Source organism: Ursus arctos, unplaced genomic scaffold (genome assembly GCF_023065955.2).
Source record: "Ursus arctos isolate Adak ecotype North America unplaced genomic scaffold, UrsArc2.0 scaffold_19, whole genome shotgun sequence".
Lineage (NCBI taxonomy): Eukaryota > Metazoa > Chordata > Mammalia > Carnivora > Ursidae > Ursus > Ursus arctos.
Genome location: NW_026622863.1, coordinates 13056269 through 13078758, shown reverse-complemented (window position 1 = coordinate 13078758; position 22490 = coordinate 13056269). Strand labels below are relative to the sequence as shown.

Sequence of the window (22490 nt, the reverse complement as noted above, 5' to 3'; positions counted from 1 at the left end):
CTGTTGGTCACCTGTCTATGTGTGCGTGTGAGGCTTAACACACACACGATTGTACTCATCATCGTAAATGCATCCATAAAAATCACCACTCAGACCACTACAAGAACTGACCAGCACCCCAGAAGTCCCCCGTCCCCCCTCCTAGTTAATATCTATCTCCTCTATCCTCCCCCAAAGGTAACCACTCCCTTGACCTCCAATAGCATAGATTCCCTGTGCCTGTTTAAACAATAGAAAATATCATTTTGTGCATGTTTCAAGTTTATACAAATGGCATCATTCTGCACGAATCTTTCTGCAAATGTTCTTGAGATTTTTCCATGTTGATACTTGAACTTCCTTTTAAAAACAAATGTATTTAATTAAGGAGAGTGAGTTGATTTCAAGGAAAACACCGAGGGCATACTAGGACAACTGAGCGTGGGGGTGGGGGGAGGGTGCCAGAATTGAGAAAACATAGGTTCTGACTCCACTATCTTCCCCTTTTACAGGTGTGAAAACTGAGGCCAGGGAGGTAAGAGCCGGGCCCACAGGTCACTCGGCAAGTTCTCGGTCCAGCTGGGACAAGGGCCCCCGGGCCCCAAATGCCTGAGGCCAGAGATCTTTTCCACTACGTCATGTTGGCAAGAAACAGCTCCCTCCACCCAGCCCCACGGCAACAGATAGCAACCGTGTTTCCTAGCCAAGGTTAGGTCTTAACTTTGAACTGCAGAAAGTAAACTGTTTTCGTTGAATTGTTTTAGCGTGAAGCCTGGGATGGGGGCGGTATGGTGTTGTGGGGACAAGTCAGCTGTCCAGCCTTCAAAGTTATGACAAGGCTTCTACTTGGCAGCCCACCTCGGTGACCTATATTTTAATATGTGCTATTAGATTATTGCTAATGAGACATTTTAGGGATAAAAGAATTATGCTCGCTGCCGGGCCTGTGGTAAAAGTACAATTGAATTAAGGGCTGAAATTGTTTAGGACTCTGCTAGACAACCTGTCCCCCAGGCTGGGCCCGAATGGAGAGATTAAGCTTTAGAAATTACACAGGAAAAATAAGTATAATTGATCTAAGGTAACTTCACTCGTCTAAATTAAATAATGTGATTGTTACAGGCAGAAAAGATCGGGATGAGCAGCCGGACGGAAAAGGCTCGCTATCTGCAAACAAAGTTAGAAGTAAAAGCCCTAGGGAGTTGACTTTTTCCTGACAAGCTGAACACCCTCCTGATGGCCTTGAGAGGCCGCTGGGGCCTCAGCAGGAAATGGACCCAGTCTGGGCGTCCTAGAATCTGAGGTTTGGCAGGGACCCCCACGCACCGTCCTCACCAGCCCCGACCTAACACATGAGTCCTTATAGCTCTTCCCAGCCTCCCGGGGGTGGGAGCGAGCTCGTGCCGCCCCCATCCCCTCAGGCAGGCTGTCCACTCTTGATTAGAAGAGATGTCTTTGCGGGTGGCTGGCCAGCTGCTTTGGGGTAGCTCGTGCCCACCCCCGTGAGTCCTGCCCCCTGGATGGACCAAAGCTCGGGTCCGTCCCAAAGTCCCGGAACAGGCTCCCACCCCCTCCCGTGCCGTCATTCATCACACACGGTTGTGTGTGACCAGATCTCGAGTGGGGACGCTGCATTTGTACAAGGGCAGAAGACCCGAGGCTTATCTCCAGGGAGCTCACCAACCTCCCCCCAAGTATTGCTGCATCTGATGCCTTCCAGCCCATAGTTAACCCTTTTTTAAAACTTCCAGCTAGTTAACATCCAGTGTTATATTAGTTGCAGGTATACAATGTAGCGATTCAGTACTTCTATACCGGACTCAGCGCTCAGCACGATAATGCTCTTAATCCCCTTCACCTGCTTCACCGCTGCCCCCCGCCCCCCCCGTATCCATCAGTTTGTTCTCCGTCCTTAAGCGTCTGGTGCTTTGTTTTGTTTTGTTTTTTGGTCTCTTATTTCTCTGTTCTGTTCTTGAATTCCACATGTGAGTGAAATCACATGATATTTGTCTTTCTCTGACTTAGTCACTTTGCATAACACTCTCTAGCTCCGTCCATGTTGTTGCAAATGGCAAGCTTTCATTCTTTTTGATGGCTGAGTCATATTCCGTGGTATATATGTACCACATCTTCTTTACCCATTCATCTGACGATGGACACTTGGGCTGCTTTCATATGTTGGCTATTACATAGTGCTGTAAACAGAGGGGTGCGTATATCTTTCAAATTAGTGTTTTCATACTTGTTGGGTAAATACCCAGAAGTAGAATTACTAGATCATAGGGTAGTTTTATTTTTAATTTATTGGCGAACCTCCACCCTGTTCTCCAGAGTGGCTGCACCAGCTTGCATTCCCACCAACAGTGCACGAGGGCTCCCCTTTCTCCGCATCCTCACCAACACCTGTTGTTTCCGGTGTTGCTGACTTTAGCCGTCTTGACAGGTGTGAGCTGTATCTCGTTGTGGTTTTGATTTGCGTTTCCCTGATGGTGAGTGATGTTGAGCATCTTTTCATGTGTCTGTTGACGATCTGGATGTTTTCTTTGGGAAAATGTCTGTTCACGTCTTCTGCCCATTTTTAATTGGATTATTTACATTTTTGGTGTTGGGTTGTATCAGTTCTTTATATATTTTAGATACTAAGCCCTTATCAGATCTGTCATTTGCGAATACTTTCTCCCATTCCGTAGGCTGCCTTTTTGTATTGTGGATGGTTTCCTCTATGTCACCGTCCAGGTTAGAACATGTAGATACAAGAGACTTCCTCCCTCCCACCGACCTTTCCTTTTTTTCTTCTCCCCACCTCTCTTCCTCCCTTCCTCCCTTCCTGAGCCACCACTATGTGTCAGGGACAGCACTGTGACACAGGACTACAATGGTAAACAAGACAGCGAAGCCTCCTGCTTAACCTCAAGGAGAGGGTGAAGCCTAAAACAAATAACCAAGCAAATAAATTAGATATCAAGGGATATGGACAAGTGCTTGAAAACCACACCAGAGTGTGGGTTAACTCGGAAAGCCTGGGGAGGGCCCTGGGCTGGGCAGGCATTTGGGGAAGCCTCTCCAGGGCCTCCCAAGTTGAGAGAATGGAGGGTGAGATGGGATCGGCCCTCCGGAGAGCGGGGAGGAGAGACTGAGGCAGAGAAACACGGGGAAGGGTCGGAGCGGGCAGAACGGCAGGAAAGGCAGTGCCTTCCAGAGGAGATGCTGGGAGAAGGAGGGAGGAGGCAGGCAATGGCACCTGTTGGCTACCGTGGGGAGGGCAGCACGGACTGAGGAAGCCCTTGGGAACGGCGGACTAGGGGGAGTGCACGATCGAGGTTGTGTTTGAAGGGTCTGCCTGGCCAGTGTGTGCAGAGAGGAGCAGGACAGAACACGGATTCTGACTGCTCTTAGCACATCTCCAACATCTCCAGTCTCACCCTGGCAATGAAAAGGTGGCTTTTGGTTTGTGGAACAGGAGGGATGTCTGCTCCTCAAAAGCCTGTTACTGAGTTGGCGAGACTCCTGTATTAACTCCCAGAGAAAATGTTGTTTAAAGCAGAAGCACAAACTCGAACTTCAGCGGTATGAACTTCTTTCTCTGTGCATTCAGGAGGGAAAATGAATGGACTCTTGCACTCCTCCATCCTCCACATTGCACTTGGCACAGGGTCCGCTCTTCTGGCCTCAGCTTTCCCTTCTGTGTGATGGGTGAAATGATCACCAGTATTCACTTCTGTCTGATATTTCTGTCCTTACTGAGAGGGAGGGGTGCGTGGTGAACTTAGGAGCCCTGTAACCAGGAGCAAGTGGACAATTTTGACCAAATGGGGAGCCCGCTGCCCATCTGATTGTGTCCTGGGATGGGGGGCTGCCCGGGACTGGGCAAGAACCAGATAAGCAGGGCGGGCCAGGGGCAGAATGGGTTGGCTGCCTCAGAGGACCCCATATCAGTGTGTAATTACATTTTCCCGACTTCTCCTGTTGTTTTTGGTCACCTGGGGTCTTCTCAAAGCTTTCATTATTTTTCCATTGTCTGCTTTTCTTTTTTCTTTTTCTTTTCATTTTTTTTCCCCGTTCAGACTTTGAAATTAGCTCAGTGACTCAACTGTTTAACTTCTTATGAATTCCAGTCTCCTGCGTCCTATCTACCCATTCTCCTTCCTGCCTCTCAGGAACCCGGCTTACACTACGGCTCTTCGTGGGCAGCGAAGGCTATCGACGACCCCCCACCCCCACTCCCACTCCCTTCTTCTCCAAGATGCCGTGGTTCTGCAGGTTGCCTTCCACTCATCACGGTTCCCAAGCCGACGGCTCCAAGTCCCATTTCTAGAGTAGAAAGAGAATTCTGAAGTTGCTGCGTATTTTCTAAAATAGGAACAAGACCTCCAAATAAAGCAGGTCAGCTGAACATCACAAGATAAATCACAAGATTTCTAGGATGGGTGGGGAGGAACTCCAGAGTGCATCCAAAAGCAGCAATCCCTCTCCACTGTATCATCCCTAAGCACTGGGCACTTAACACGTGCTTGCCTGCCTCCCATGACGGAGTGCTTACTTCTTGTAAAGGCAACTAACTCCACCTTCAGACCACACGGGGTCTTCGGGACTCCTTTGGTCAAGCTGCTGGCCCTGGGTTTAGCCCTCGGAGCCACACAAAGGAAGGTGACTCCCTCCTTCTAGACAACAACATTGAAGATATTGGAGGACAGTGATATGAGTCTCCCTCCCCTACTGCAACATTCCCCCCTCCCAACTTTGGGTTCTCTCTTCTCTGGGCCAAGGCTCCAGCCCTGCTGCCTTCAAGTATTAAGAGACTTGATTCCAAATCACAACTCCTGGGATCACCCTTGGAATTGAGCAGCTGCCAGGGACATCAAGGCTAATTGCCTAAGAGGCCATGGGGACACATTTCTTCCCCCTCCCCGGTCATTGACTTTCTCAGGTCGCGTTGATCTGGTTTGTATTGATTGTATCCCTGTGAAACACAAACATTCGCCCAGCTTCACCACCCCCGGGACACCTGCCTGTCATCTCGAACCGGGGACAGGCTCTAACCATTTGTGATCATTCACAGAGGTGCCCGAGGGTCACTAAAGCAGCTGTGGCATCGACTGGCCGGATGTCAGGGTCAATGGCAGAAGGAGCTCCCTGTTGCAGGGAGCGCCGTCTGGCCTCTCTGAGTTTTGGAGAGGGGATGAGCTTTCCAGTGGACCCCAGACTCCTTACTTCTCGTCGGCCCTGCTCACTCACCTTTCAGCCAAGTCTGCAGCCCCTGCCCTGGCACTTCCGCCTCTCTGGCCCCAGCGTGGCCCCCATGGTGGTGGTGCTTTCCTCTGCAAGAGCCCCCAGGGCTGTCCATACACGCCCACCTCCCTAGCCATCATCGCTGGCCCTCCATCTGAACTCCTGCCACATGAGTGTTGCTGGGTGCTTCCTGACCAGGTCAAGCGCCTTTGGCTCTCCTGGTCTTTGCCTATGTCGTGCCCTCTGCCTAAGGCCCCACCCCACCCCTTTGTCTGCTGAACACCCATCCACCTTGCGTGACCGGCTTTGAATGTGGTCCCTTTCTCTGAGTGCAGGCACCATGCAGACCTTCTCCTCTCCGAGCCCCCTTGGTCAAGCAGTGGGTTTGCGTTTGCTTTTCTCCCACATGAGAAGCAAGAAAAACCACAGACTGAGCACTCAACAGAACTTGCCATCTACTTGTGATCTCAGGTCAAACTCGTGAAAGAGAGGAAACATAATCTGATAAAATCATCATTATTGTTACCCCTTAAAGGACTGGAGAGTTGCAATGTGTGTTCACATCCATGGTGCCCTTTAATATCATATGGGTGTAACCTGGAGAAGCAAATGAGAAAAAGTAGGTCAGCCTGCAAAACCAGAGTGAGACCCCAGCGTAATGCCCCTCGGAAAGGACTACTGCCCATCTCAAGGGCGAGCCTGGTATTCCGAGGTGGGGAAGGCAGAACGGGCTGACCCAACTCAGCACACCCTGATTCCTAGAAAGCCTGGCCGGAGTGGCCTAGCACATGTGGCGAGACCCAGCCCAGGATACGGGGCCTCTGCATTGGGGGGGGGGGGGGCAGAGTGACTCCTGGGGTGCCCTGGCCAAACCTTGGGAGTACTTGGCAACAGGCATTTTCTCCATGTTTATAAGCAAGACAGGCACTGGGGACAGGGGACAAAGTCAAGTCTGTCAGTGGGTTCTTTATGCTGCCAAAGGAGGAAGGTATGTCTGGGAAGTGTGGTCTCCACCATTTGGGGGGCAAATAGCAGTTTCTGTGAGCTGAGGCTGGGGGGAGTGGCATTTCTCCTTGGGCCTGACCCACTCCTTGCTTTAAGAGAGAGCACTATGGCTATTCTTTTGTGTGTGTGTTTTTTAAAGATTTTATTTATTTATTTGAGAGAGCAAGAGAGCATGACCTGGGGAGGGGCAGTGGGAGAAGGAGAAGCAGACTCCCCACTGAGCAGGAGCCCCATGTGGGGCTCGATCCCAGGACCCCAGGATCATGACCTGAGCCGAAGGCAGACGCGTAACCGACTGAGCCACCCAAGAGCCCCCACTTTGGCAATTCCTAATCTTAGCGATGGAAAGTGAGCCCCCACCCATGTTCTTAGGATGAACCAGTGAAGAAACGTAAACACATAGGCTCAGGGTTGAGAGAGGTTCACAGAAATGGGTGTTTCCCGACAAGATCTCGCCCTGGTGGACTGACCATTTCCCCCTAAATATGGAAGAAGTGAAGTTGTTGACTCTTTTGCTTTTAGGTATTTTCTCACAACAGATTCCAAGATCAGAAGGCTTCCGATCCAGCAGCCCCTTCCGCAAACACACACACCGAGGGTCTGCCGGCCACTTCTTGTCTCTCTGTTGAGCTGGAGAAGGGGCGCTCGCTCCCATCCACAGCGCCAGGTGACTTCCAGCTGGGAGGGGGAGCGCTTCTCCTCTCCCTGGACTCCTGAGGAGAATGCGGGGAGTTGCAAGCCCCCCCACCCCGGAGGGAGAGAACCAGCCCACCACAGCACCTGTGCCGAGAAAGGAGGTCAGTAAGTGCAGAAGAGCCTCCAGAGGGGTGAAGTCTGGACATCAGTTTTGAGGGTTTGTCTTCTGTAATCAAATTCCCTCCTCAAAGCCTCAAGGACCCGCAATGTTTTGTTAAGCACTGCGTCTTGGTGTGAACCGGGGAATGGTGGTGTCCACTCTCGGGTGAAGAGCCTAGACACAGGGCAGTAGCTCTGGGAAATGAAGAAGCTGGGCGGTGGCCGAGAGGGAGGGGTGACAGGTGACCGGCAGGATAGATGGGTTGGATACGTACGCCCCTCTTGGGGTTTCTCAGAAAGACCGTGGCTCCAGCCTCACAAGAAACATGGGTTTCTCATAGTTCCAGAAGATCAAGTCTTAATCTGCTATCATAGTCTGCTGTCCTAGCCTGTGATGCAGATTTGGACACAGGTGGTGTATCTGGGAAGTGACCCCAGGCAGCAGGAGTGAAGGAAGAGGACGAGGGACCCAGGGAAGGAAGAAAGGCCAACATAAGGGGGTGTTCTCAGGGTTGTGCTGTGAGCAGTGGGGGTTCAATTCTGCCATTGCCTCCCAGAAGCTCCTTGCTCAGAGTGCCCCCTAGCATTGTCCCCTGAAGGATGGAAGGCGGGACATGTGCCCAGCAGCTCCCACCACCCACCCCTCTTGGGTGGGAGCTAACGGCGTCAACTCCCCCTGCACACAGGTCAGGAGGACTCCCCGCCAGGCATCCCAGGAGGCCGTGAACAAGAAGCAGAAAGGTGCCCTGCGCCCTCTTGAGGTTCTCTGAGGTGACTCTGAGCCCGCCCAGAATGTTCTCCATTGCCCCTGAGGCTGAAATCAGAGGTGAGTTGAGTGACCGTGATGCTGAACATCAAAGGGGTCCCCACCTGGCAGCAAATACCAGAATCTCCTTCACGTCTAGCCTTGGCTGTCTCCCAGCTGATGGCCAAAGGATGACGTCAGTGACAAAAGCAGTTGAGGTATCGCCATGAACGACCCAAGACTAACAGGGCCCCTCAGCCTACTCCGGTCCACGCGGAGGTCCACGAAGGGGCAAACGGGGATGCTGTCTGGTGTTTTGTCATTTCACGTAGCCTGATGCTGCCGCCCGGACGCACCAGCCTATCTGGCCGGTACGTGGTTGCATTCCCAAACCGAGGACCTGAGAGCTGCCATTTACTTTCTCTGCCCTCGAGAAGAGTCAATGCTGTGAGTTGCTCCGGAAGTACACTGGGGGCTTTCCGGGGGCTTTTCCTGACTGAGCTCGGACTCCGAACCGAGGAGCTCTAGGGGTGTCCTAACTGGGAGTAGTATTTTTTTCTTAAGGGACGTGACCTCAGCCTCAGACTAAATCCACTCAGTTCCAATGATAGAGTGACCTTTGGATTTTTTTCCCCCTAGGATATTAGTTACAGGAAAAAAAGAAAAAGTGGATTCCTCTTGGAATGGATTTATTAGTGGATGTTGGGGATAAGCAAGAAGCCATAACTGAGCTCTCTTTTGATCTGAAGGGGGAAAGAATAATTGGTTTGATTCAAGCTTTAGAAAATGAGCCTATTTTTTTTCCACTACAGTTTGGAGTTCTGGTTCGCGTCACATCCCATTTGACAAGACTGGAAAACATGCTCGTTCTGAGGAAGGCAATTCGTATTCCTCAGAACTTGTCAACAGGGCGTTGAGTACCCAGCACCTGGTACATGGTACCAGTGGGTACCCCCACTCCCCCGCCCCTGCCACTCATTCCACCTGCACCCAGAGTATTGTTTGACCACACCTGGGCTCCATCAAAGTGTCCCCTCGTTGTGTGTCTCCTTGGTTCTGTTTGGAGGCGGTGAGAAGACTGAACCACCTCTCTGTCCCAGTCTCCCTGGTCTTACCCCTGCCTCTCAATACATCTGTAAAATGGGTGTCTCAGGGTATTAGAAGGACAACCTAGGCAAGATCTCTGCTGAGCTCTGAGGTCCTTGGGAGAAAAATAGCAGATTATATCCATCGGAATCCCTTGATTTTCCAAAGCTCAGACAATAATGCCAGCTTTCAAGGAAATATTTCAAAAACTTGAAAGTTTTTCTTTCTCATTCTCTCAGCCTCTCTCTCTCTCGCATGTACACACACACACACACACACACACACACACACACAGGGGTTCGGTCTGAACTGACTCACTAATGCTCGGTAACAAGAGTATGTTGATGAGGGAATAACCCCATTTTATGGATGAGGACACTGAGTCCCAGAGGGGTAAGGGATGTGGCAGTGAGTCAGTGCATGAACACAGGGCCTAGAACCTAAGTATCCTGACCCTGGCTTTCTTTTCTGTGCACTACAGGCCCACTTGGAAAACAGTGAGCCGAGGCAGACATGGAGGGTGGGACGGGGAAAGCCTGAGCACTCAGGCAGGTGCCTCCCGGGCTCTGTCCCAGGCCACCGTCCTCCGAAGCCTCTTGCCATGAGCAGGTCTCCCCCGCCCTCAAATGTGCGCTGGAGCCCTGGCCCCAAGCCTGGCGATCAAGCTCTCTGGGAACAAACAAGGCTTTTCCTCCCACCCCAGAACACTCAATCTCTCCTCTAGTGCTGACCCCACCCCGGGGAGCCATGCGTCATTGCTGTCGACAGACAGGCCGGGGGCTGGGTGACCGCACAGGAATTCATCCATCAACGCAGACAATGGCTGAGGAAGGGCAGGCCTTTCGTGTGGCTCAAGGGCCGCCCTGTGGGCGATCCAGCAAAGGGGGTCTCCAGCCCAGGTCAGATGACCACTCCCCCCCTTCACGTGTGGCCTGTCTTGAGGCATCTTGTCTCCTTGTCCCCCTCCGAGGGGCCTCTGCAGCAGACAAAGCCCCGATTAGGATTTCCTTGTCCAGATGCAGGAGCTGAGGCTCCGAGGGCCAGACTGAAGCGGTTTAGGGGTGTTGTGCGGGATGCAGAGCTGACCTGGGGGTTTGGGGACTTGGAAGCCTCAGCCGGCTCTGCTCCCAGAGGGGACCCGGCAGTGACCTCACCTCACAGGATCCCAGCTTCTTCCTTTGCAAACGGGGGCTCTTGCTTCTTTTGAGACGCTGCTTGGGTCCAAAGAGGGAGCTTCTTTTTGCCAGTACTTTCAGAACGATTTATGAAAAAAATCACACATCACTTTTTGGCGCATTATTCAAATGACCTGCTGAATCCATGGATGAGTGGAGACACAGCTAAGGTCTATTTGAGGCTGTTCTGAGTGAGCTCATGCTAAAAACACAATCATTCCCCAGAAATGTCTTCCGAGGATCAGAGAGCCATAGAACATTCCATGGGACCAATTATCTGGTTCCTTCTCTTCCGGGCCATTTATGATTATGTCTAAATGTTCCCCCAACTCTTCTCCATTTGCCAGAGTTGTTCTCAATGTCCATGACGCAGGCCTTGCAGGGTGATGATGGGGCCGTTTGGGCCGTTTAAAGGCGCCTCACCAGCAGGTTGGGTATAATTTAAACAAAGAGCCACGCTGTCCCTGGGGAAGGTGACGGCGCTTCTCTCTTGGGATTTCTATGTTTTGTTTTTTCACTAGGAAACTGTCAGGTTGAGAGTACTGGCTTGCTCGTGTGTCCAGAAATATCATGGCAGAGCGGAGGAGAGAATGCTAGGCCTCCATCACGGTGGGATTTGGATGGAGGGAAAACATAGCCTGGAAAGAAAAAGCCCAGGCACCAGGGACGGCTCAGGGATTAGTGAACAAGTACTGCGTTTAGTTGCAGGTTGGCTCGATTTTCCGAGACAACGCCTGGGTTCAGATAAATCGGCTGCCTCAGAAAGCCTTCCTAGCCTTCCAAGCTTCCCCTGTCCATTTCATTGGAGCTCTGACAAATCCTTGGTCAGCCTGCCTGTCTGAAAGTAACCCAGAAGGGAGTGAAAGGGACCTCGGCGGGCCCATCAATGTCCCTCACGGGCCTGTGTTGACCCTTCAAGGGAAATGGCTTTTTCCTGACAACGCCGTGAAGCACAGAGATTTTGCTCCAATTAACTCGATTGAATTTGGAGGACCTTCTAACTGAAAACCCTCACAAGGAAATGACCGACCCCCAGAAATGTGGAAAAATGTGCAAGTGTGTATTGTGAATGTTTTCTCATTGAAGAAAACTCTGTGTGTGTGTGTGTGTGTGTGTGTGTGTGTGTGTGTGTGTAAAATAAATATTTAGGGGAAACTTCAGGCTGCTCGAGTGGCTGTCAACAGAAGAATGGATGAGGAAATGAGATAAACCTTACAACAGAATCCTACTGTGTGGCAGTACTCACCGACAGAGGTGAGCCTCGATTACATTCTGCAAAAGGGACTGGACATCAGAGTACGTAATTTATGTACGTAAAGTATCTACCTTATAAGTTCATTTGTAGGATTTTTAGAACAGGCAGGCTAATCTGTAATGATAGAAATTAAAATAGTGGTCATCTCTGTGGCGATGGGGATTACTGAGTGTAAAGGATTTACGGGAACTTTTTGGGTAAGAGGATGGCTCGCGTGAGCTCTGTGCCTTTCAACGTGTGTATATTGTATTTAAAATAACTATAAAAGGACGCGGGGGTGGCTCGGTGGGTTAAAAGCGTCTGCCTTGGGCTCAGATCATGATCCCAGGGTCCTGGGATCGAGTCCTGCATTGGACTCCGTGCTCAGCGGGGAGCCTGCTTCTCCCTCTGCCTCTGCCCTGTCCCCCAGCTCATTTTCGCTCTGACAAATAAATTAAAAAAAAAATCTTTAAAAAAATAAAATTAAATTAATATAAAAATAATAACATATGTGAACAAGTTTTCCCTAAAGATCCAGATGTTTTTATAATATTCCTTTTACCCTTTGCATTTCTGCGTTACAAGGTAACGCGTAACAGCCTTTTACGGGTCATCTACCATAATTCTCTTAATCTTTCTGTGTGTCTTAGATCTTTTACTTTGAATGTGTTGAGTGGAATGTATTATAAATTCTTCCTGCTATCAAATACAAAGGAAATTAGTATCAAATATAAAATGCATTTTAATAAGATGGGTAGGATTTCTCTCTGTGTCTCACATCTGTTCACCTGTATTGCTTATTGCTACAAGCATTCATGGTTCCTTGTCAGTACTATTCCCATTTTTTCTTTTTTATGGATGTAAGCTTATTTGTGTATATGTCGGAGGTAGGAATGGAAGGATTTGGTATAGAACATTATTTAAATTATTTTCAAGTTATTTGCCAAAAATCACTTAGTAATCTGCTATCAAAGATTATTTGTAATGACCCACTAGCAAGTTGATTGGTTCCTCCTTCAGTTTTGTTGAAAGCAAATAATTAAAACCACGGCCATTAAATACATACGTTAATGACTTAAATAACACCATCAAGTATTTGTTAACTAATTAGTTTCCCCTTCACTTTCTCGATGCCTCTATCAGTATCCCAAATTGTTCCTCTGTTCCATGTCCAGGGTGTTCTCACATCCCTGGAGTAAAGTGGGGTTTTAAGATTCAGAAGAGGTGAGAGGCGCACCTTTTTTTTCTGTAAAGTAGAGGAAATGTAACTGGGGAAGAGGTCTCTTCGAAAGCAATGCCATTAATTGTAAGAGGTCAGTCTCCCCGGGATCTTTCCACCCCCATCCAAACTAGATTTCCGATAATTCCAGGAGTAAGCCTGGCTTTCCCCTGCACATTTCATTCTTTCTAGAAGAAACACTCCCTCCTCCACTCTCTAACCTCTGCTCTTCTTTCCTGACACAGGGAGGACTTCCTCCTCCGTGAACATTAAATACAGGTGCCCTTTTAAATCTTCCCAAAGCACCCCGTACTTTCCTGTTTTGTATTATCACATGGGCTACTTTATACCGGCACGGTTTCACTTTGTATTAATTACCATGGCTTTATAATACAGTTTTATATCGGATGTGGCAAGCCCCCATATCAAACACATGCAATTTGGGTTTTTTCTTCAGAACTTGTTACAATATGTGGCTCTTTGTACTTCTACATACATTTTACACTAAGCTTTTTAGAATCAGCTTGTCCGTTATACACACACACTCCCCATACCACAGAAGAATCTTGCTTGTAATTGCTCAAATTTATGGAACTATTGGCAGAAAATTCACGTGTTATCGTATCAAGTCAGCCTATAAATGTAATTAGATCTTCCTATGCTTTCCACTTGGCCCTTATTTAACATACTTTTACTCATATTTCGTAATTTCATCCATAAAGTTCTCACAAATGTATTTTTGATTTATTTTCAGATATCTTCCTTTCCAATTTTTCCTTTTCTAATAATTGATTCCTTGTGTGTAGAAATGCAATTTAAGGGTATATTAAGTTTCTCTTATGAATTCTAATAATTTATCTGTAGAGGCCCTTAAATTGTTTATACCTCATATTCTCCTTGTCTCATTCCTTGATCTTTTCCCTGTTTTCCCGTGCTTGCAAAGACCTCCACTACAATGGTAACCAGAGGAAATGACAGCAGACATTTTTGCCTTCTTTCTGACTTTGAAGGAATGCTTTCATAATTTAGTGTGCTTTTTGCTAGAGGTTTCTGGCAGACGATCAGGTTAAAGAGGTTTCTTTCTGTTCCTAGAGGGTCATGAAGAGCAAAGGAAACAGCCCAGATGTCCATCAGTGGGTGAAGGGTGAAATAAACGGTGGTATGTCCATATCACGGACTAGAAAGGAACAAACTCTTGATAGACGCAGCAACTCGATGAATCTCCAGAGAAATATGCCGAGTGAAAAGAACCAGTCTCCCCAGCATCACGTACTGTATGATTCCACGGATACGACGTCCTTGAAATGACAGCACCACAGACATGGTGAGGAGATGAGTGATTGTCAGAGGCAAAGGGGGACAGGTGTTAATGGGAGGGGAGGGGCAGTGGCTATAGAGAGCAAAATGAGGAATTCTTGTGGCGGCGGAAATGTTCTGAGTCTTGACTGTATCGATGTCATTACCCCGGCTGTGATATTCTACAGTAGTTAGAATTGGGGGAAAATCATAATAAGATTTCTCAACACTAGTAATAAAGAAAAAATGTAAAAAAAAAAAAAAGAAAAGAAAAGAAAATAGCCCAATGATACAAATACATTATATACGAGAGAACCACGAAAAGAATAATTTCTAACTTCTCATCAGACACAATGAAAGCAAGAGGACAATGGAATCTTTACAGCCCTGACAGGAAACAGGATGTCAACACAGAATTCTGTATCTGACAAAAATATGTCTTCGATGAAGGCAAAATAAAGACATATTTAGACAATAGAAAGTAGGGAGAATTTATTGTCAGGAGTCTTGTACTCTAAGAATTGTTCCAGGACATTCTTCAGGCTGAGGAAAAATGATGGAAAGGTGAAATTATACGAAGAAATTGAAATAGAGAGTCTTGGAAATAGTAAATATGTAGATAAATAGACCTTTTTTCCCTCCAATTTTTACTTGACTGTTTAGAACAAACGTGGTAAACGTGTCTTGTGTGGTTGAAAACCCAATAGTACGAATGATTGGATGGGAGAAAACGGAAGCATATCGTAAGCTTCCGATGTTGTAAGTAAAAAAGCAGACTCGTATTTGACAGTAGACGAGATTAAGGGAAAGATATATTGTAAGGTCTGGAGCAACCACTACAAGTAAGTAAAATAAGTATAACTCACAAGCCAAAAGAAAATATAAAGTGACAAAATACTAAAAAAAAAAAAAAAAGTTCAGAAGAAGTCAGAAAGGAGGAAAGATCAAAGAACAGATGGAGCCCGTAGACAACGAAAAGCAAGCCGTAGACTCGAGTCCAATCATATCGATACCTACATTGAACAGAAGTGGACCAGGTGCTCCCGCAAAGGCAGAAATTGCCAGACAAGATGAAAAGTGAGAGCCGAACGGACCACAAAATGCTCATGTAAGAGATGCATCGTAAGGATAGAGACACAGATGGGTTAAAAGAAGGGAGGAAGGAAAAAGATAAAGCAGGCAAACACTAGTCCTAAGCCGGCAGGGTCGAGCCGTTACTTAATAGCAGGACAGGCGGTGTTACTGGAATGAAAGAGAAATATTCGTAACGACAAAAGGGTCAGTTAATCAAAATGACATAACAATCGAAAATGATGATGAGCCGAATGGCAGAGCATGAGACGAACTGACGGTTGATAAAACTACATGGTCGTCGGAGATTTCCACATCGCTCTTTCAGGAACCGCTAGAACAAATGGATAAAGACCCCGTAAGGTAGAAGAGGGCGTCTCGAGTGATCAACGAACTGGATCTGACATTTGTGCAACATCACACCTAGCAATTGCAGAATGCTCATTCTTTCCACAAGTACCCACGAGATTATTCGCCAAGACACACCGGCGGCTGGGCCATAAAATGAGTCTTAAGACACTGAAAAGAAGGGATGTGAAAAAAAAATTTTTAAAAGATCAGAGGGAAGGTTTTTCACCCCCAGCTTAGAACCCAGGCCGAGACAGAAACATTTCCTCCGTCTTCCTTTGCCAGAAGTTGAATTTTTCTGGTTTATTCTTTTCCTGAGAATGTAGCCCTTCCTATGTCTGCTTTTCTCCCCTGAGATCTTGGTCCCAAATCCCCACCTCCCACAGAAACCTTGTCTTTTGCCTTGTAGAGCTGCAAAATACTGAGACTCTTTGTTACCGAGACGGACAGACGTCCACGTGTCACCTGGAATTTTTATGCCTTCACACAGTTCCGGTTTCCAACTCTCTTTTGGGTTTTGGCCGGTGAGGGTCTCCCTTGGGATTCTGCGTGCTCGGCTAGCATTTCGAATATGTTTGTGACATTTTGCTCAGCATTCTATGGGTTTTGTGGCCAGAGGGTTCTCAGATTATCTAGTATCCATGTTTCTGGAAACTGAAACCTGTCATATAATCCTTTAGTTATTTTATGGGTTCAAGTTACCTCAGCCTTAATCAAAAGTCCCCTCATTTAAAGCCAGACAGCCTTGAGTTTGAATTCCAGCCCTGGGGCTCGCCAGTTATTAACTCTGGCCAAGTGATAGAACCTCTCCCAGTCCGTTTCTCCATGAGTGTTAGGGATGTCACAATGCCAGGTTTTCAACTTTGTTGTAAAGATGATCTCTGCTCTCATGCGATGTGAGGCACGATCACGAAAGCATAACGTTATCATTGTTCATTCACCCAATAATGTCTGCTCCGTGGCGGGCCCACATTCTAAGTGGGGGGAGTAAACATAGAAACAAATAACTTCCCAGAAGTTTAAGTCCAACCACAAAGACAAATGGGACTGAGAATGTCTGAGACAGGGCGGGATGTCTTGATCAGGCCGTGGGGGTTCCTATTTGAGGATGTGACATTTGATTTAGAATCCGAATCCGAAAACACAAACATTTAAAAAATCAGGTGGGATGGTAGCATGGGTCTGGGACCATCGAGAAAAGCACTGCATGGCACGCTTGAAGTGGGTCGGTTGTACGACATGGGTATCATCTCAATGAAGCTGCTGCTTCATTTTTAAATCTGAGTGAAGAAGAGAGACCCAGGTGAGGAGCATTCTAGCCCGAGGGAACACCGGGTACAGAGCCCCCCTGAGGCTGGAAGGGGTTTAGTCAGTGTGAGGAAAGGAAAGAACGGGTGGTGGGAGTTCAGTGAGGGAGAGACAGAAGACGGCCGAGATCTAGACCTCCAGAGGGGGGACCAGACCATGCAAGGCCTTGTGGGCCAAGCTGAATATTTGGGATTGCATCCAAATCGCAACGGGTGGTTTCTGAAAGAATGTAACTGGAGAAGTGATAACTGGTTTATGCTTTGGAACAATCACTGTATTCTTTGGCAAGGGAATTTATAAGAGGATAAAGGCATAAGTGAGGAGAACACAAAGGGGGTGCTCCAGGACACCGAGAAGGAAGGTTCTAGGTATTCCCAATTTTGACTTAGTCTTCAGTTCCCTCAAACTCAATCTTGTTGGTCATGTAACATTATTCTGAGAGCAGAGATGTGACTAAAAAGGGACCCACAACAGAGGGACCCATAAGAAGTAGAGAACTCATGCTCCGTCACTATCCACCAAGGAAAAAGATGACCGTAGGATCCTGAAGTTGACCTCGTCATTGATTTACAGTAACTTGGATTATTCACATGGGAAAGTTTCTGGGTTTTCGACCTATTCTGGGCCTTGGTTCACCCATCTTTTCCTATCTCAACCACTGCTCAGAACCACTTGGAACCACCTCGGTCTCTCTTCCATTTAAGAACTCAGTCACAATTTGGTATCTAGAACCCACAAGTAGGAAAATACAGAATAGATATTAATCTATAAGTTCTACAGATCAGGCAACGGTGATGCTATATGTAAATAATTAGAAGCATGGCCTCTGTAGTCAGACAGAATTAGTTGTAATTCCAAGCTCTGCCATTTAATGAGTGACTTAAGGATAGTTCTAAATTTTGTTCAGTAAAACCAGGGACACCAGTACCTATGTTTCATTAAGTTCTCAAATTAATTGATACTTGTAAATCATTTAGCACGATGCTTAATACATGGTAAGCACTCCAGGTTGGTGGCCATTTTTGTTATCACTTACTATAATCATTAGTAAGTCTGTTACTTTTACAAAGGGAAAAATAAATATTTTTTAAAAGATGAAATGTACTTACCTTTTTGGGGGGGAAGGGCAGAGGGACAGGGAAAGAGAGACTCTTAAGCAGCCTCCGCATCCAGCTCAGAGCCCAACTGGGGCTCAATCCCACGTGACCTGAGCTGAAGGCAGATGTTTCACCGACTGAGCCCCCCACACGCCCCTGTACTTACCTTTAAAAGACATGAACTTGGGAACCCCTACATGATGTTAAAATGACTCTACTCTATGTAATCTGGGATAACAATATCATTTTTCCTGTAATAAAATTAGCTTAAAACAAAATTTAATAATTATAAAATCCTTAGTGAATTCTTCATTTTGGAATTCAGAAAGCATAATTAAGTCCCTTGGCAAACTACTCCTAATTATGAACCATTTCGGAGTACCAAGTTGGATATTTATAATATCCCAAAATGAAAACCAAGCTCACATGTTCCGGATGAGAAAAATACTACAGATATTATCTTCTCGCTATCTGAAGGAATATTAGGGACACAGAACAATTTACATGTCCAGGACGTTTTAATGACCTTGTAAAAGGCTGCACTCCACGTGAAAAAGTAGAGCGTAAAGTAACGTGTATATTGTTATCTTGAGAATGTAAGAGCTTCTGGAAAAAAGTGTGAAACAAAACATGTTAAAACATTAGTAATTATAGATTGGGGTGGTGGAAATTACCATGATTTTTCTGTTTATTCTTTTCTTGTTTATCTTTTCTAATGTACACAGATTCTTTCCTAAGCATGAGAAGACAACGATACGGTTCACGTGTTAGAAACAACAGCAAGCTGGCGTCCCGGTGTAGGGGACACATTTGTTAGAACACGTGGCTCCTTACACATGCTCGAGAAGTTGATCGATTACCTCGAAACAAGTGCTACATTAAATGGGCTAAAAGGGACACAGGTTATTAGCCTATGTACTCAAGTTTGTGAGGTGTAAATTGGATATGTATCAAGAACTTTGTGCGGGCCTTCACCTCCATCAGCTCACAAGCAGCAATCCATTTAACACTCTGGTGTAACACTCGAACAACAGAAAAATGGAAGTTTATCCAACAGAACAGAAAGGGGCCGGGGGGAAAGATTCTAAGTATGTCTGCTTGCCTAGGGAATGGTTTCTGACCGATGACTTTTTATCCTCTTTCGTGATTGCTATATACAAACAAATACACAAGGATTTAAAAAAAATTTTTATTATTTATTTTATTTTAGAGAGAGAGAGAGCACATGAGCAGGGGGAGGGGCAGAGAGAGAGGGAGAATCTCAAGCAGACTGTGCCGCGCACGGAACCCAACCCGGGGCTCAGTCTCATGGCCCCGAGATCGTGACCTGAGCCAAAATCAGGAGTTGGAAGTTTAACTGACTGAGCCACCCCGGGTGCCCGTACACAAGAATTTTTGCGGTAGGGAGCACTCCTGTCCACCCCGCCTGGAGTGCCAATTACCCCCCCTGCATTTGCCATAGTGTGAAGGGCAGACCTCCCCAGTCCGGCAATCCGATATCTGCACTGCTGTGCCTCACGCACACAGCCGCCCACACCACGTCTAAAAGGGAGGCAGTCTCTTTTATATGTCCGTGATAGGTACCCCTGCTAGCGATCCTAGCCGGCCTTCCGAAACTCTAGAAGCAGTGGCAGAGGAGTACAAAAGACACATAATGCTAGCAGTTTGGTCCATAAGCACGCAACACGTCGTTATCCTGCAACAGGACTGTTCTGATTGAAATTCTTATGGTTTCGAGGACTTAGGATCTAGTATGTCTCATTTCAAAGAGCAACCTATTTTTTTTTCAGACAATTATAGGAAACCACAGTGCATTGAACTGATCTCATGCAATTTAATTCCTTGCTTCAAGTTCTCAGAGGAGAAAAGCCTCTTTGAAGGAAATTTGAAGGAGAGGCCGAGGCTATGGGGATCCCGATGATCGCGACCGTGTTATCGCGCACACCGCACCGCCGAAAGTCAACTGCTTTAAGAACGCTAACTATGGCAACTTTGGCTAAAATTTGAGTTTTTCATTTAGAGTAACATCATGCCTGACATTTCATAAAGCTTAAATGCAAACAAGAATGATTAATCACAGTCGTAAATATGCAAACACATTCAAACCATGATATTAAAAAGGTAATATTACCTTTGAGACAAAATGGCAAAACCAGAATTTTTTAATTGCCAAGAATTTTATGTAGCAGGTTTGTTTATTCAAGTAACATAATAAAATAGGAATATTACATTGGCAGAAGTGGACTGAAGGAGCATAAGATGTTATTTTAAAACAGGAAAGCAAGGGGCTCGTTTTCAAGAGCCTCACAGAAAAATTTCAATTTACAATGCGGCTGTTTTCATAATTAACAGGAGTAAATGTGGCTTTTCTATGATAAAAAGCAATCAGGGTACCTGAGTAGTACATTCATTCCACTGTGTGTGCAAACACTACTATAGAGAGGTACTTTTCTAATTACTCAAGCAACTGTTTTCAGTCTAAACCGCTTTAAGACGTAGAAAAAGCAAACAATCCTATACACTGAAGGATAACACATTTTAGTAAGCAAGTATCCAAATTCACCCATTACATTAGAACATGCACAGCTTAATGGGTAAAACTAGTTTGAAATGATGACTCGTGACACTTCCCACCTTCACAAACGGCTTTAAAAAATGAGTTTGGGGATAAATCGGCAATATATTCAGAAACACAGCCAAGACAAACAGATCGAATTCAAAGACGGAATTCAGAAATGAACCAGTTATTTTTTGTGCATTATATACACTGGTTCTTGGTTCAAAATTTCAAAACGTGGACGACATTGACAATAGGTATGATGCGTGACATCCAATAAAAATGGCACTTGGGGGAAGTTATTGCCTCACCTGAAGGAAAGATGTCACTTTCACCTTCCTGCCAGGGGGTTAAGCTGCTGCCTCACCTTAATAAGTAGGTTTTTGGATTCCCTAGCTTTCGATAACTTTGGAACGTTTTGTGTTTTCCCTCTAGCCATCTCAGACAAGCTCTAAAATTTGAGAGGACGCTTAACACAAGAAAACTCCCACTTGGATGGTAAAATGCGTTAATTCCAATACTCTATAATAAATGGAGCAACTCTGACCAGTTAGTGGGTAAGCCCTGCATTCTGACCTATCCAACTCAAACGTCCTGTTCTCATCGGGCAGTCAAGATTACCTACAATAGGGCAATCCCCACTTAGCCTTTGGCCATAGTCTTGCCCTTTAACACAAAGTTCTAAATGGTAGATCGTGCAAAACGGTATCATTTCCTTAGCAGGTGGGTAAGGAAATCTGCAATAAAGAGAACAGGAGTTCTAAGTAGTCTCATCGAATCATCGGGAGCTCTCCCTTCCAATCCGTCATACTCAGGGATCCAAGAAACTGAACCGGAAATGGAAATAATGCATCTGTGAAGTTAGAGGCATAAAGCCCGCAATGTTCTTATTTCCAGAATGGGACGGGATTCGAGATAACTATTACTTCATGTCTTTCGAGACGAGTAGATTAAAAAGTGTTTGCGCTTTTTAAAACTCTTTGCCGTGCTGATTAATGCCCATCAGTAAACAGGTGAGACCATTCTGTTCATTTGCCTTTGCAAATTAAACTGGAAGAGCCATGAAAACATATTTATCACCAGGAAACCAATCGGTAGAGCACAATAGAACATAAAATAAAGGGAATATTACTTAATAATATACATACGTGGATAAAAGCATTTTAATAAGAAAATCTATCATTTTTATTTTTTTATTTTTTAAAGATTTTATTTATTTATTCGACAGAGAGAGAGACAGCCAGCGAGAGAGGGAGGAGGAGTGGGAGAGGAAGAAGCAGGCTCTTAGCGGAGGAGCCCAATGTGGGGCTCGATCCCATAACGCCAGGATCACGCCCTGAGCCGAAGGCAGACGCTTAACCGCTGTGCCACACAGGCGCCCCTATCATTTTTATTTTTTAAAAAAGCTCTCTGTTTTCGACATCATTATTACTCAGAAATCACTTTGAAAACACTATCAATAAACGCCTTCGCAATTTCAAGTAAAAGCTTTTCCTTATTGTGACCATTTGCCTTCAGTCGCAATTTCAAGTAAAAGCTTTTCCTTATTGTGACCATTTGCCTTCAGTCGTCTTTTTTGTCTGAGGTACTCTCGTCACGATTTTCGGGGCTGACTTTATTACTGGCGACCAAGGGAGCTGGCTGGGCTTCATTTGGTAGTGAGAACACGTGGCATGTCTGGAGGTCTAGGTAGGTTGTAAATATTTTAGCATATTCTGGATGCTTTAGGGCAAAACCTTTAAATTCCTCTAAAAGAGGGGGGAAAAAACAAACAAACAAACAAAATCCAATAAATGGAGGCGAATCTTCCTTTGGCATGACACAGACTCATACGGCCTTAATAATACAAAATTGTCCAGCCACTTCACAAGATAGTTTTTCCATTATCTAGTAGACCTGAGGATTCACATACTCCGTGACCCGTTAACTCTATTCTGAAGTGTATAACCCAGAGAAACGTGTGCGTGCTGCGCTCTGGGGGACGGGCCCGAGAATGCTGACAGCCACACTACTTATGACAGGTGAGAAATGGAAAGCACTCAGGTGCTTGTCAACAGCAGAAATGGAGACTCGAAGCATTTTCATGGGACAGAACAGCTCCAGAGCAATGAAGACGAAGGAGCGGCTATGGTGTAACACTGTGGACGAGTCTTAAAGCCATAACGTTGAATGGAAACAGCCACACACAAAACAACAGAGACTGTAGGAGTCCACTATGTGAAGTTCTAAAACTCAGGCAAAACTAACACATTATACTTAAAGATTTTGGGGTGACATGCTAAAAAGGAAAGCAAGTTAGAGTACACCTTCTAAAGTCAGGTCAGCCCTCCCCCCTTTAGGAGAGAG

The 22490-nt window shown here is 46.2% G+C and overlaps 1 protein-coding gene and 1 long non-coding RNA gene across 3 annotated transcripts in view; one reads left to right on the top strand and one right to left on the bottom strand.

The window, feature by feature from the left end:
* Positions 1-11203: 11203 nt before the first annotated feature.
* LOC130544112 (uncharacterized) lies at positions 11204-17556 on the top strand. The gene is made up of 3 exons (XR_008960098.1): positions 11204-11323; positions 13560-13791; positions 15592-17556. It is a non-coding gene; the product is annotated as an uncharacterized LOC130544112 (long non-coding RNA).
* A 3770-nt stretch (positions 17557-21326) lies between these two features.
* LPCAT2 (lysophosphatidylcholine acyltransferase 2) overlaps positions 21327-22490 on the bottom strand; it is a 63816-nt gene continuing 62652 nt past the window's right edge. The window contains exons 14-15 of one of the 2 annotated variants that reach the window (XM_057314124.1): positions 21706-21892; positions 21327-21656 (exon numbers count right to left, since the gene is read on the bottom strand). In XM_057314124.1, the coding sequence (XP_057170107.1) occupies positions 21708-21892 (185 nt within the window). In that variant the 3' untranslated portion in view covers positions 21327-21656; positions 21706-21707. Of the gene's footprint in view, positions 21893-22490 lie in introns of both variants that reach the window. The other variant, XM_044382392.3, reaches the window with a different exon arrangement.